At 43.7% G+C, this 16,512-nt stretch overlaps 1 protein-coding gene across 1 annotated transcript in view; it reads left to right on the plus strand.

Moving 5' to 3' along the window:
* Positions 1–16,512, plus strand: part of ATF7IP2 (activating transcription factor 7 interacting protein 2) — a 132,953-nt gene that overhangs the window by 84,613 nt on the left and 31,828 nt on the right. The window contains exons 3-4 of the mRNA XM_088466764.1: positions 5,086–5,177; positions 8,489–8,623. Of these exons, the coding sequence (XP_088322890.1) occupies positions 5,086–5,177; positions 8,489–8,623 (227 nt within the window). The remainder of the gene's footprint in view (positions 1–5,085; positions 5,178–8,488; positions 8,624–16,512) is intronic.

The following is a 16,512-nucleotide window of genomic DNA, read 5'->3' on the forward strand; positions in this document are numbered from 1 at the left end:
GCAGGTACTCTCTGCATATCCTTTGCCTCCCCCATGGGTAGACATACTTTCTACCGCAGTGCAGAGTCTGGCGAATACCTATACAGCTTTTCAGCAAATGCCTCAAAAAGAGAGACCCTTACCTAGTAAACCTACTAAGCATGCTGTGTTATCTTCCTAGTCTACCCAACTATCAGATACTGATTTATCATCTGGGGAGGCAGAAGATGCAGACCTCTCTCACTCTGACTCCTCTTCGGAAGATGAGGAACCCCACTCTAAATTGAACATACCTGCACTTATAAAAGCTGTAATATCTGTTCTTCAAATAGAAGAGACAGAACCTGCTCCTAAGACAAAACAGCCATCCTTTAAACCACAGAACGCAATTTTACTCACTCTGATCAGCTATCTGATCATATCAGTGAGGCATGGAATATGCCCAGAAAAAGATATAAGCTGCTTAAGAGTTTGTTCCTTTTACCCTCTTCCCGATACTGATTGAACTACATGGGAAGTTCCCCCAGCAGTGGATTCCCACGTGACACGTCTGGTCAAAACTGCTACCTCGTCCTGCTAGGGCTACTGCCTGGGTGGCTAAGGCCATTGAGAGTTGGACAGAGGCCCTAGAAGAGACATTTCCTTCTGATGCTTCGAGGGATTAGCTGTCCTACATATCTCACATTAGAGATGCAGCCTCCTGTTTGGGTGAAGTAGCTATGGATACGGCACTCCTAGCCTCCAAGGCATCTGCCACTTCTGTAGTAGCCCGCCATATTGTTTGTCTATGCTCATGGCAGGCAGATGCGGACTATAAAAAGGCTTTGGAATCTCTGCCTTATTCAGGGGATATCCTGTTTGGCCCATAATTGGCCAAAATAGCTACTACCTTGGCAGCTTCCAAGATGGCGTTCCTGCCCTCTGCATATAATGCAAAGCCTCGGATGTCATCCTTTCAGTCTTTTCGTCCTCAAGGAAAAGCTACAGGTCAGTCCTGTTTCAAGGTATCATGCATCAACTAAAGCTTCCAAGCCTAGGACCAAACAGACCTGGGCTACTAGATGTCCACCTACCAAAATCTGAGGACAAGCCTTCAGCCTGACTGGGTGGGCCTCTCCCTGGGGGCTCCCAGGTTGGGAGGCCGACTTCTTCAATCCACCCAGTTCTGGCGTCAGACCACAACAGACGCCTTGGGAAAGCAAAATGGTCTCCCACGAATATGCCCTATACTTCCTGAGGCAACCACCCCAGCAGTTCTTCTGCACAGGCCCTCCATCGGACCCACGCAAGGCCCTGCTGCTCCAAAAGGCCTTTCAGCCCTTACTGCTCTCAGGAATAATAATTCCGGTCCCATCCGCACAGCGAGGGAGCGAGGGAAGGGCTATTATTCTACCCTTTTCTTAGTTCAGAAGTCCAACTGCTCTCGGCCTATCCTCAACCTCAAGTCGCTGAACAAGTTTATCAGGGTGCCCAGGTTTGGTATGGAAATCCTCTGCTCTATTATCCTGGAGCCTGGGGACTTTATGGTGTCTCTGGACATTCAGGACACTTACCTACATGTACCTATAGCACCTTCTCATCAACAGTATCTCCGATTTGCTATTCTACAGCAACATTACCAATTTCAGGCTCTGCCTTTTGGCCCTTCAACGGCTCCTTGGGTCTTTACCAAGAGCATGGCAATTATTGCGGCCTATCTTAGTCATCAAGGGATCAGACTGCTCCCATATTTAGACGATCTCTTGCTGTTTGCCAGCTCCCCAAAAATTCTTCACCGCCAATACAGATAACTATTGCCTTTCTACAAATGCACGGTTGGCTGATCAACTGAAAAAAATCTTCATTGACACCTTCTCAAAGAATGGTACATCTGGGAGCCCCCCTAGACTCTCAGGGTGCATACACACCAGAACGATATCGGCACGATTAAGGTAATTGGAACGATGAATCGTGTAAATCGCAGAGTGTGTACGTACAATTGCGTGCTCTTGCTGGTCGTATGTGACGTCTTATGATTGTCTGTGCTGCACAGACAATCATAAGATAAAGCATACGATAAGGTGCCAATCGCACAGTGTACGGACAACCAGACGATCAGCCCACTGTACACTATACAGCGCATTCGATTTGACGATTCAACAAATTGTCAAATCTTATGCGAAATTGGACAGTGTGTACGCTCAATTTAGGAAGTTCTGCCTTCAAGGGAAATTGGATAGGAAATCGGAACGATTACAAATTGTTCAGGTGTGTACCCTGCCTAAGGTTCAGGAGAATCTTCCTAACGACTGAAAATATATCGGTATTACAGCACCGTGTGAGCAGACTACTACACAGTTGCCGAGTGTCAATTCACTCTGCAATGCAGACTCTGGGATCCATGGTGCCAACCTTTGACATGGTGGAGTTCACTCAGTTTCACTCCAGGCCCCTATAAAACCTGATACTCTACAGGTGAAACAGGCTGCCTCATTTGCTCAGATCCCAGATGATGAGTCTCTCCCCGGAGGTTTGCCTTTCCCTTGCCTGGTGGCTACAGACGTCCCACTTGAACAAGGGACGCCCCTTTTTGGATCCCGGACTGGGTATTCGTAACCATGGACACAAGCCTCCAGGGGTGGGGCGCAGTGACCGGCCAGTACTCCTTCCAGGACCGCTGGACACTACGGTCTTGCCAATCAACGTCCTAGAACTCCAAGCCATCTACAGAGCTCTCACTGTGGCTTGGGATATCCTTCAGAGCAGGCCAGTACAAGTACAGTCCGACAACGCCACGGCAGTGGCCTACCTCAATCACCAAGGAGGCACTCAGTCGGGCAGCAATGGCAGAAGTGTCCCGCATTCTCACATGGACCATCTCCCAGCCGTCTCCGCAGTGTTCATCCAAGAATTTCTCAATTGGGAAGTGGATTTCCTCAGCCGTCACGACATGCATGCAGCAGAGTGGTCTCTACACCCATAAGTCTTTCAGCTTCTGGTGAAAAATTGGTTCTACCAGATGTGGATCTCATGGCCTCAAAACACAACCACAAACTTCCAGTGTATGGAGCCAGGAGAAGGGACCCCACCGCGCCTTCGTGGAAACATTATCTGTGAGGTGGACCTTCCAGTTGGTGTACCTCTTTCCTCCAATATCTGTTCTTCGGAAATTCAAACAGGAAGGGGGCAGAGTCCTGTTGGTGGCTCCAGCTTGGCCCAGATGCCATTGGTACTTCGACCTTTTGCCTCATGTGGCCCCGTGGGATTTGTCAGTGGTTCTCCACACACTTCAGGAGCCTCCACTCAAACTCTTGGAATCAGTGGATGTCAAGTGGCTCACTGCGAAGACTCTTTCTTCCGGCTATCGCATCTGCCCGGCTATCTGATTTAGGGGAGCTTTCATGTAGTTCCCCCTCTTTAATCTTTCATCAGGACAGGGCTGTTCTTAGAAGGCGCCCAGGCTTCCTTCCCAAAGTGGTTTCTCACATTAAAGAAGAAATTGTGGTTCTGGCCTTTCAATAACCAGACCTCTTTGCATGTGGTCCGTGCTATAAAGATCTACGTGGACCGCACTAGTTCCATCAGGAAATCAGACTGCCTCTTCATCTTATATGAATTCCATAAGAAAGGATGGCCAGCTAACAAACAGACTCTGGCCAGATGGATTCGCATGACTTGTCTCACAGGCTTACGTGTAGGCTGGCCTTCCTGTGCCAGCTACAGTATCTGCTCATTCTACTCGCTCTCTGGGTCCCTCGTGGGCAGCCCGGCGTGGCGCCTCTGCTGAACAACTATGCAAGGCGGATATGTGGTCTTCTGTCCACACCTTTCTTAGGTTCTCTGCCTTTGATACATTTGCCTCTCAGGATGCTTCCTGCAGGGATCTCCTCTCTGTTCAGGAGCGCCCTTGAAATGTCCATTGTCTCCCTGTGCAACCCTATGGGCCCCAAAGAAGAAAAGGAGAGTTATGGTAAAACTTACCATTGTTAACTATATTTCTACGAAGTTCATAGGGTCCACAGGGCACCAGCCCTGGCGCACTAGGCTTCTATGTTTTGTTTTGTTTTTCTCTTGGTCACTTGTTTCCTTCTGTGTGTGAGAGTGTGATTCTTCAGTGTACCGGTCTTCCTGCTCTGCTATCCTGCTCCTGCCTTGGGCTTGTTAATCAAAACTGAGTTGCTCTCAGGTTGTGGACAGGGTATAGGGAGAAGGACCGGAGCATCCTGGGATTGAAAAGCTTTGCTGTTGGTGTTCGGTCCTCCTAGTCCCACCTACACCCCCATTGTCTCCCTGTGGACCCTAAGATTCGAAGAAAAAGAGTTAACATGGGTAAGTTTTACCAGACAAAAGTTAGCGATGTCAATGGTTTTTGGAAAGTAGCTCGTGGCCATCGCAGATCATTGTATCTTTCCCCTATATTATATAGAAATACCACCAAAACAGACAAACTATTTATTGTCCCTTTTACTTTACTAGAAACCCAGCGTTGTTTTTTTTTTTTTTGCATGATCATTATGTTGTTTTGTATTGGTTTTGTAATGCTGATGTTAACAACATGTAATTATTTTTCAGACATTTTCTGTCTCTGTATAGTTCTGTATGTGGGATAATGCTGTAGAAGTTCTTTGCTGTATCCTTGTAATCCTTTTGTTGAAATTCAATAAAAATTTAGTCCCAAGTGTACACCCTTTTAATAGTAGGAAAATCTCCATTTGATTACATATACAGCATTTTCCACACTATGGCCAAAGTGCTACCGGGAACTAATTTATACATGACTGAAGGCTATGGAATTAATTACCTCCTCCCAATTCTTGCAATGTCAGACACACGGACTATCTAGTAGGTTAACACAATTGGATGATCATATCTAATCACTAGTCAGCCCTAGTTTAATCTGTTTTGGCTCTACAGTTCCTTTTTGGCTACTACTTTTACAGACGGTTGTGTTAATAAATTAATTTTAAATTGATCTAAATAGCAGTAGATATGTTTTGTTTTCAATAGGCCAATTTTTTTTGTTTTTTAATTTCTTTTAAATAATACGCACAGCCTATATATTTAGAATTTTAGCAATGGTTATTTCTGCAGTTTTATATCCGCAACATTTTATTCTCTCTTATGAAGGTGGCTACGAAAGGAAAAGGGCTCTTTCAGATAACAATGATGTTCCTGATTCAAAGCGTGCCAAAACATCAAACAAAGGCGTTTTAAATGAGGTATCTAAGTGTTTATTCTAGACATTATTTAGCAGTAACAGTAGTTTTTAGCTTAGTAATATTTTACATTGTAACTTTTCAGTAAGGCTAGCTATGCCATTATTGAGTTATACGCTTTGTTTACTTGAAGCATATAATATAGAAAAATAATTTTTTTTCGCCTTCTGGACAGTGATTCTTTCTCCAACTTCTCTTGCTGCAATATATACTGTATTTTTACATAGTAAACTCTGACGGAATTCAATTCAATGGGATATCGGGCACTTAGGAAGTGCAGACATCTCAAGTTTATAGAGGTGCGAGGGAAAACTTTCAATGTCGTCTGGTCCGATAAGCCGTTCCGGAACGACACATAAGGCCTGATTCAGAGATGTACGAGATGCTGCTGCAAATTTGTATGTTGCGTCTGTGCAAAAATATGTAAATGTTGCAGCTGCCGAGATTTGTATTGAGACGCCCACCCAGCGGCTTTGGAAATCCAAGCGACTACGTACAAAGACGCAGCATCAGTCTCTAATGAGTCAGTTATAGGACTTCTATGGTCATGCAAAATGGGAGTAGGAGCTGAGACATCAGAGCTATTTTTACTTCATACAGGATCACAGACAGCGACGCCCCTAAAACGGTCATGGCTTTTGAGTTGCCAACCCCCGTTGCTGCCCACAAACTGTCCCGGTCTGTTAATCACTTTGCCAATAAATCCTCACTGCGAGCAGCAGAGAAAATTAAACTTGATTCATGCACAGTGCCACTTAAGGTGCGTATCCACTAATAGACATTGAAACAAGAACACGATTACGACATTGTAATCATGCTGTCGTTTCTATGTCTGTGATGTGCCTACACTGAACGTTCAGTTATAGGCACATCCATAATCCCTGAACCTGATGTGATCTTCAGGTTGACCAGCATGCAGGGTTGCATAAAAATCGTATTTTTTTAAAAAAATCGGATTTATTTGATTTAAATCAGATTTTTTGGATTTAAATAGGATTTTTTTAGAACAATTTTTTTTTTTTAAGTAAACGGTTTAATTTTAGATGTTTTGGTAATACATGAACAATTTTTCAAGTGAGAACAGTAAAAATGAACACAGTAATAGAATAAATACACACTAAACAGTTGCATCAAGAAGTACAATTAGGCTCTGAATTTCACTTAATGGGCAGAATTCAATTGTTTTCGCAGCCCGCATCTCCCGTCTAAAGTGACAGGAGATCGCGGGCCGCTATGCAATTGTTCCAGATTTTCACACTGATCGCGCCAAAGTGGTCGGGTTTAGTCGCGTAAAGCAGCTAAACCCGACCAAAGTGCTGGGCGCGATCGCGAAAAGTGATGTTTGGGCGCCGAAACATGTCACTTTTCGCACATTTCAGCTCTCATCCCCCAGGGGCTGCGAGCTGAAATGTAGCGCTGGCAGCTGATCGTGCCCGACAGGAGCAAGAATTGAATAGCTCCGTCGGGCGCGATGGGGGCAGGAATCAATTGAATTCCCCCCAATCAGTTGTTTGAGTCTGAGTCAAATATGTACATGTCTTTGTCCATGTCTTCACATTTGTACTCAACAGAAAAGGCTCTGTAGCATGCAACCAGCTTAGCTGCTTTTTCATTTCCCAATCTGCAATTCCTGCACTTGATGAAGTCTGCCATAGTATTCCAGCGTATGACACTTGGTAGTATAAGCCTTTTCCCGTCTGCTTCTTTGTATTTAGCTGCTGAAAAATTTACATTTCTGAAGTGCTTAATAATAGCAATGATGTTGTCCTGCGCTTGTTCAGACTTCAAAAATGAAACTGAAGAGCCATGAGAATCCCAAAAGTGAAAGTGAAACTGCAGAGCCATGAGAATCCAAAAGTGAAACTAAAGAGATATCGGGAATCTCCTATACACCATCCATTATTCTCCCCACCTGAGCTAAAAAAAAAAAAAAAAAAGACATGTCTATCTCTTTCTAAAGCTGGGTACACACTGACAGATACATTGATCGCCCAATGTATCTGCTGCCCATCGGGCAGTGTGTACCCGCGATATCGCATTGGCTATGCTGCACAGCCGATGGACAGATATGTCTGCAGACCGCCTGTACACACACAGCGGCAGCCGTGAGGAGGGAGGTGGGACACGCCCACCAGCCGCCGGGACCCGAGGGCACAAGCAGATGATGGCCGTTCAGTGTGTATGAACGACCATCATCTGCAGATATATCTGTCAGGTGTGTACCCACCTTAAGCAAAAGTTGTAGTTTAACGTTTTGATCTAAATCATGATTTAATAATTTGATTTAAATTGTTGACTTTAATCATTTGATTTAAATCGTGCAACCCTGCCAGCATGTACTGGCGATGATAGATGGCAAAAACTACCAGCGGGCACGCGCATCGCTGGTCGTTTTTGACATTTACTTGGCCGATTTGCGGGCAATTAACAAGCAATTGAACGATAAAAATGTTGTTATCGTTCAATCGGCCTGTTTAATCGCCTAATGGATACGCAGCTTCAGGCGTATGCGCAGATCACCGATAATGGCTCAACTGCGTAAAGATTGGCATTGCTTCCATCTCTGAATCAGGCAGTTAGCACGGATGTCAGGGAATTTAATTCCCCCTTAAGTTGTGTACACACTTGGGCGATCAGGAAAGACAGTACGATTATGACATCGTAATCATACCGTCTTTCCTGTTCCCCTGTAGTGCCTACACTGAACGATCAGTCGTTCAGTGTAAGCACCCTCCTTCATTCTTGAACATGGCCAATCTGTCGTTATTGACAAATTGGCTTGCATTTTCAGGCAATGGACAATATCGGGAATGACCAGCTGGTCGTTTCCAACATTATAGTGCACGATTACTGAGCGATTGCGATGTCGTAATCGTGCAATCGCTCAGTAAAATCACTCAGTGTGTACGCACCTTTAGAGTTGTCTTTAATTATAAAACAAACAATAGGGTGTACAGACTCTAATGAAACAAAAGAAATTGAGATGGGTTTCTAAAATGGTACACGGACTGCACAAAGAAACTTAAAAAATTAAACATGTACAGCTAAGAGGAAAAAAAAAAAAAGGTGACCTGATCCAAACATTCAAATATATGTTGAAAAATAAAATCACACACACAGTAGGATAGTATGGTTTGTTCCTTCATACTTATTTTTTTTTTTAAGTTTTCTTTTTTTACATATAAATTAGTTTTAAAAGGTGTACCATCTGACAGATACAGAACATGACATTTGAAAATTGTATACAATAGCAATGAATATATGCCATGTAAACCACCACTAAATAATGTTTTATGTTTTTTTTCCTTCACTAGATTCAATGTCTAATTGAAAGACGAATGCAAAATTTCTTCAAAGAAACTTTTGACCAAAGAATGCAAGATTTAACTCAACAAGTCAACCTGATACAGAGCAATGGAAACCATGCTGACAAAATTGCTAGACACCTTGTATGTATAGACTTTTTTTTTTTTCTTTCCCCTAACTGCCAAAATTATTGCCTTATTCTTTTTTAGAGAGTAAGGGTTAATTTTACCAAAGTTGATTTTAAATAGATTTAAAATCGATCAATAGGGGTAAATTTACAAAAGGTCGATTCATCAGGCAGTGGACCTAGGGGTAGATTTACAAAAGGTTGATTTAGATAATTTTAAAATCGATCAACATCAACGGGTTTTCTGACTGCAAAATCTGCATATTTATCATCCGTAGGGTTTGAAACCCTACGAATGATAAATATGCAAATTTTGCAGTCGGAAAGCCCATCAATATTGATCGATTTTAAAATCTATCTAAATTGACCTTTTGTAAACCTACCCCTAGGTCCACTCAAGTGAAACTGAAAGGTAAATGTAATAGCCTGCTTAATGCAGGTATCCACCATTACCCGGCGAGTCTGCCCGATGTTTTAAAGGGACAATCATTTAAAAGACAAAATACAGGTTGCCCTTTTAAAACATCAGACAGACTCGCTGAGAACTTGCGAATGCCTGCAACGTGCAGGCTATTACATTTACCCACAAAAATGAAATGGCTCTGTAAAAAATAATGGTGTTAGACACCATGTTGCTTTAACTGATTTCATATTTTTCCTGGGAATTTCTGAAAGTATTTCAATAGGCTAATTTACTGATTTATTTTACATGATCATTTCCCACACTTTCAGCACAGCATTTAGCCAGACACTATTTGCGGAATTTTAGTTCACTGTTAAGAGTATTTTCATAGTTCACAATATGCAGACATTTTGCATGTTCAGACAAGTTGAACCACCCTTGTCAATTGCAAATTGTCCCACGATTTTCCTTACTTCACCTGATCACGCACCATCCTGGAATTTGCACCATTTCTTATATACAGTATAAGATCTAGACCAACAAAAATAATGCTTCTCATTCTGCAGTTTTAGAACCACCTTCAACAATAAGATGACACGGCTCTCTTATGGTACCTTCTGGTTGAGGTTTGGATGTTACAAAAGCTTGACTTTTTTTTTTTCCCAGCCATCTGCTTGTAGACTTGCTGGTGTGCCTTTGGTTTCACGACAACACAAAAAATCATTAGCTTGACTGTTGGTATGAGGTTTTTTTAAAAATTATTTACACATTAACTTAGCTGCGGTGGCGATAATATGTAAATGCTGGTTTCAGCCTGCTCCTCATGTACTAGCGTGCACCTGAGTGGGCAAGCACTGAGATGCCCACTTACAGCGTTTCTGGATGTTGAATCACTGCCGGCAATCCTTGCCACTCCACCATAGGTGCACCATCCCTATAGCAGATGGAGTGTATCTGTTTGAACATGGCCTCTGCGGCTCTGTGTCTGAGAAATCATCTGCTTTTACTGACCCCCCCGCAACACGCCCAAGACGGTCTCTTTTTGCTTTCACTTCAGGTCACCACTAAGGAGTGCCCATGCTTTTTCCTCGCCAGTTCTGATACCATCGGTCCCATACGTAACAGTGCATTTGTGCGTACGCTCCGGGTATCTCATGTGCAATTTTCAGAATATTTTGCACATGCGCAGTAGCAAGTAATTGCTCAGCTACATGAACATCAGCATTGCATGTAGATAGTGTGCACCTCCTCTAAAGCAGGCTCTGTATGAGGTAGTACATGCTGGAAATGAGGCACAAGTATTACTGAATGAGAAGTTTTCCCCTTTTCAAAAGTGATGATTGCACATTCAGACATCCTATTTATCTGTACATATGCAGAGAAATTTGGAAGCACTTCATAATGAGTGGGCATTAGTCACCACGGATGAAAAGACAGTGGGCTGGGAAGGGGTGGGGGCTTTCTAGTTTTCTTCCAACACCAGATGATGAACAGAGAGATCAGGACATTTCTGCAGTGTATCACTTGTGTTTTGTTTAGCAGGCAACTACCAGTCTGAGCTTGGGACCTACTGTATCTATACTAATAAGAACATTGTGTCTGTCTGTTCCAAGTTGGCACAAATACTACTGCATCATTTTGTAGTAGAATCTCCTAGAAATTTACATGCATCTTTGTTTCATCTCAATCCGTCAAGTTAAAGCTGAGCAATAACAAAAACAAAATTTAACAACATCAATGCAAGAGATAGGTGTGGCACCATGTGCACAGTCGGTAAGGGGTGAGGGGAGAGGTTCTTTGGGCCAGCGTTCATTTGAGAAGGATAGGCTACATAGCAGTCTGTGCACATTGCACACAGTGACATTGGTGTGAGTGGTGGGTGAATAGGATAGGCTACATAGCAGTTTGTGCACAGGGCACACAGGGACATTGGTGTGAGTGGTGGGTGAATAGGATAGGCTACATAGCAGTCTGTGCACAGGGCACACAGTGACATTGGTGTGAGTTGTGGGTGAATAGGATAGGCTACATAGCAGTCTATGCACATTGCACACAGTGACATTGGTGTGAGTGGTGGGTGAATAGGATAGGCTACATAGCAGTTTGTGCACAGGGCACACAGGGACATTGGTGTGAGTGGTGGGTGAATAGGATAGGCTACATAGCAGTCTGTGCACAGGGCACACAGTGACATTGGTGTGAGTTGTGGGTGAATAGGATAGGCTACATAGCAGTCTATGCACATTGCACACAGTGACATTGGTGTGAGTGGTGGGTGAATAGGATAGGCTACATAGCAGTTTGTGCACAGGGCACACAGGGACATTGGTGTGAGTGGTGGGTGAATAGGATAGGCTACATAGCAGTCTGTGCACAGGGCACACAGGGACATTGGTGTGAGTGGTGGGTGAATAGGATAGGCTACATAGCAGTCTATGCACATTGCACACAGTGACATTGGTGTGAGTGGTGGGTGAATAGGATAGGCTACATAGCAGTCTGTGCACATTGCACACAGTGACATTGGTGTGAGTGGTGGGTGAATAGGATAGGCTACATAGCAGTCTATGCACATTGCACACAGTGACATTGGTGTGAGTGGTGGGTGAATAGGATAGGCTACATAGCAGTCTGTGCACAGGGCACACAGTGACATTGGTGTGAGTGGTGGATGAATAGGATAGGTTACATAGCAGTCTGTGCACATTGCACACAGTGACATTGGTGTGAGTGGTGGGTGAATAGGATAGGCTACATAGCAGTCTGTGCACAGGGCACACAGTGACATTGGGATGAGTGGTGGATGAATAGGATAGGTTACATAGCAGTCTGTGCACAGGGCACACAGTGACATTGGGATGAGTGGTGGGTGAATAGGATAGGTTACATAGCAGTCTGTGCACATTGCACACAGTGACATTGGGATGAGTGGTGGATGAATAGGATAGGTTACATAGCAGTCTGTGCACAGGGCACACAGTGACATTGGTGTGAGTGGTGGGTGAATAGGATAGGCTACATAGCAGTCTGTGCACAGGGCACACAGTGACATTGGTGTGAGTGGTGGGTGAATAGGATAGGCAACATAGCAGTCTGTGCACAGGGCACACAGTGACATTGGTGTGAGTGGTGGGTGAAGGTGCTGCTGGTCACGTGGGCCACTCCTGTGACAGGGCCCCTATGCAAAGTAATACAACTAGAACACCTCAAATAAAAAAATGTTGGCAGAAGCGATGTCATTGTGGGCAAAGCCACGGGCAACAACTAGTATCAAATAAGTGCTACTACAAGATGAATTATATGGAAATCCAGAACCTATTTATTTTGTTGACTACTATGAAAGATTGTATAGAAACAAATGATTATTTCAAAAGTGTTGTGAGCTGCCCGATAAGGGGGTATCCCAACCAAATTCCTATGTATGGACTAAAACAATCTGGGCACATGCAATACGTCTATTTGTATCTGTCAATAACAAATGTGGGATAACACAATAGGTAGTCGTCCTCTCAATTTCCTCAAACCGTTCTACAGATATGTTCTCATATTTTTGCTGCAGTTGAGCCAAATAACCCCTCTCTGCGTGCCCAGTCGTGGGCGACTCTGCTTGCGCCAAGCGTCACAATGCGATGCGACTAGGATGCACCACAATAATGCACTGATTAATTTGATATGCGACACTTGTATATCTGTGTGCAACTGAGCCTCAATCTGTATATAAAGTTCTACAATGGAGTGGACGCGGCTTATTTCCACGCCAAGTTCCGTTGTGCTTCGTGTTTATGTAATATCATATACAAGTGTCGCATATCAAATTAATCAGTAAGTCTTGTGGTGCGTCATTCTCGCATCGCATTGCGGCAGACAACACTTAGAGCAAAAAAGACACTCGGTGCAATTAGCCCCATGGCGTATTGAGGCTAGATGTATGAGGACATATTTGTAAGGTGGTATCAAATTATTTATTAATAAAATAAGATTATAGACATACTGTACATAAAAGTAAAGGTATCCTGTGCATCAGGGTATACATCATGCTCCTCTGTGTGTTCTGGTATTGTACAGCATTTCCATTCCACAGGCAGGAGAGACGAAGAGATGTTATAGAGTACAGTACAGAACACCTCACTGCAATAGAAGTTTGAACATAACTTACTACTGTATGAATGTGCTTTCACATTATGTAACATTCGCACTATATCAGTGACAAGAGGTACAAGAGAGACTGATAAGAGGAATGGAGCAACAGGAAAGTAAAATAATATTTAATTTAAACCAACCCAGAAACCACCGAAAAATTATTTTAAAACTAATTGGTTCTAACGGGATGCAGTTACAATACCAGCACTAGTCAATACCGGCGCCGGCTTCCCAACGGTAATTACTGGCGTTAGGGTTAGGCACTAAGGGGGAAAGGTTAGTCACTGGGGGGGAAGGTTAGGGTTAGGCATTGGGGGGGGGGGTTTGGTTTAGGCACTAGGGGGGGAGAGGTATAGCTAGGATACTTACCCGACCTAGCCCTGTTGAAATGCCGGCGTCGGGATTGTGACCACCGAGACCCCGAGCACCGGCATCCCATACCCAACCTGGCTCAAACATCAACTGTTTAAATTTTATAAAATCAAAATCTACCGTTTTCAGTCTTGAGATGCTTGATGGACCGGTTACTGTGAACTAGGATTGATATACTATCCACATATGGTTATGCTATTTTACCTATTGTTTATCATACATTTGTAATCGGCAAATCTTCCTAGGTGTGTCAAATGGAAAAAATCTTCCTTGTAGCAAATGTTCATCTAGACAGGTTTCTGAACAGGCAGCCTTGTTTTGTTAAGCTCAGCCCATATGGTAGTATGAGTTTCGTTTCAGTCTGTAGTTTCATCTTTCCTTTTCCCTATTGCTCAGCCCCCAAGGGAGAGTGAGGTTACATTTGCAAGATGTGAACCATATGTTGAAATCTCCTAGAACATTTGTATTCTCTTTGATCCCTGGAGAACCAAGAAAGAGTTGGGCAGTTTGTATGGTTACTTTTACTCTGAATAAATACATTATCATCAGGGTGTGTGTCATTTAAATCACCTTTTCAGCCCTTCTGGTTTGTGAAACAAGCCACTACAGATTTGTATTTAGTTTACATGAACTGTTAATGTTGTTGTTGTGGTTTGGTTGACTTTAGTTCTTGAGATGCTTTTGTGTAAACCATAGAGATCAAAGAAAGAGAAGATGGTATTTTTGAACTGGCAGAGAGAGGTTTATCATCTACTGGGCAACACTGTTATTTCCATTCAATTGAAAAGACTTATACCTTGTGTTCATTATTCTCTGGGTTTGGTTGCAGTGTTATCATTTTTGGATTTTTTTTTATTTTTCATTATTTAATTTTTTTAACTTTCACTGCTTTTAGAGATACTGGGGCTCCAAATAAGGAACAACACTTCCTCAGGCTGCAAAAAAGTTCTGCCTACCCGACTTTTCGCCTACATCGCGTTTTTTGGACGCGAAAGCTTATTGTGCGCGTCCCCGCTTTTTGCCCTATTCAATTACAAACCAGGTGAAAATGGTAAGCGGCGAATGCAGAACAGGCGGAAAGTACTATATGAATAGGGGAAATCAGTCTGAACCCCCCCCAAAAAGATGCACTAACATTGGGGATAAATGTAGAAGTGTTCCAATAGCCCTAATAAAACTATTTTGAGTACTGAAGTTCTTTAAAATCCTTGTTATTAGCGTCCTTGTAAAAGTGGTGAAGAATGGCATTAAGCAGTATTTTTTGTTGAAAATAAGTAGTCCAGTCAAATTTGGGGTACTTTGACATGGGTGCTAGCATCTTTTTATTTCTCTAAAGTGAAGTTTTAAAAAACACACTTGTTGCATGCACCTGCAATCCCAAAAACATCTGACCCATCCTTGTATACCCCTAAGAAGGCTATTTAGCTAGTTTTTATGCTTGTCCCCCCACTTTGTACTTTTTGCCCCCAAAATGAAAGTATTTTTTGGGGTGTTAAGTTTTTTCCCTGCTTTTTTGGGGGGGCTGTTCTGAGGTTTCTCCACGTTTGCACCCCAAAATAAAAATGTTGCACTTCTTTTCTCCTGACATTCTTAGGCAAATCTTTTTCACCTATTACATTGCATTGACTTTCCGCGTAGGTGAAAACCGTCTGGAATTGAATTTGGAGATGAGTTCCGCCCACGTGAAAAGCCCCGATCCTCGATACTTTTCCGCGGAAAATGGCTTTTCGCATCTAATTGAATACAGCCCACTGTATGCAAAGTACCTATCTTTATTTATGAATATTTTGCAGATAACAGAATTTTATTGGGAATATTTTTTTGCAAAATGACAGCCAGTGCATGTATTATACACTATACATATCTTGTGATCCAAGATATGTCAGTCGTTTGTAATATAAAGATATCTGACCTCTTAAAAGCTGGGGGTTTTTTTATAGCTTTCATTATAATTCTCTAAGAAAGAAGCCTGTCTAATTTAAGTCGTTCACTGCTAAATGTTTCACTTAAGCTGCCCACACACATAGCGATATTTTACCCGATCTGGCCGATTCCGACGCATTGGAACGACAGATCGTGTAAAATATGGCCAAATCGTGAGTCCCACTCACGATGTGACGCCCGTCCCCGCAGTTCGTACATCGCATCTTCAGATCTGCCGTGCTGTAGGGCAGATCTGACAATCTCAAGTCAGCAGGGCCGGATTAAGGTCTGGGCAACAAACATGTGGGGACCCCTATTACGTGCGCTTTATGCAGTGTACCCAGTAGTAGTGCCCCCAGGAGTGTTGCCCCTTATGCAGTGCCCCCTATGCAATGCCCCCTGTAGTTATACCCCCAGTAGTAGTGTTCCCAATAGTAATGCCCCCTGTATAAATACCCCCAGTAGTAATACCCCTGTAGTTGTGCCCCCAGTAGTCATGCCCCCTGTGTGTGCCCAATAGTAATGCCCTCAGTAGTTGTGCCCCCTGTGGTAGTGGCACCAGTAGTAATGCCCCCCCCCCGGAGTAATGTCCCCTGTAGTTATGCCCCTCCCCGAGTAATGCCCCCAGTAGTAATGTCCCCCCCAAGTAATGTGTCCCCCCCAGCAGTGGAAAAGCCGCTTGCGCTAAAGAGAAAAAAAAAAATCATACTTACCTTAAACCCCGTGCCTTCCGATCCGCTCGGCTGGGGCTGCTCCTCTGCACTATGGGAGAGACGCATGACGTCTCTCACATAGTTCACTCCCTGAGCCGGAAGCCGGAGCTCACGAGTGAGCTCTAGTCTCCGGCTCTGTCTGCCGCTGCGGGGAGGGAGCCGGGCGCACGCTGGTTACAATCTCAGCAGGCGCCTGGTGTCTCCGTGCGGCATTGGGGTTCCGTCTCCTCCGGTTCACTTTAACCCCAATGGCTGGGTGTGGGGGCCCTTCAGGTGTGGGGGCCCAGGGACGATTGCCCCTGTCGCCCCCCCTTTAATCCGGCCCTGCAAGTCAGGATGCACTGGAGTAGTTAG

The sequence above is a fragment of the Taudactylus pleione genome, unplaced genomic scaffold, assembly GCF_031769625.1.
Source record: "Taudactylus pleione unplaced genomic scaffold, aTauple2 ptg000066l, whole genome shotgun sequence".
NCBI classification, from domain to species: domain Eukaryota; kingdom Metazoa; phylum Chordata; class Amphibia; order Anura; family Myobatrachidae; genus Taudactylus; species Taudactylus pleione.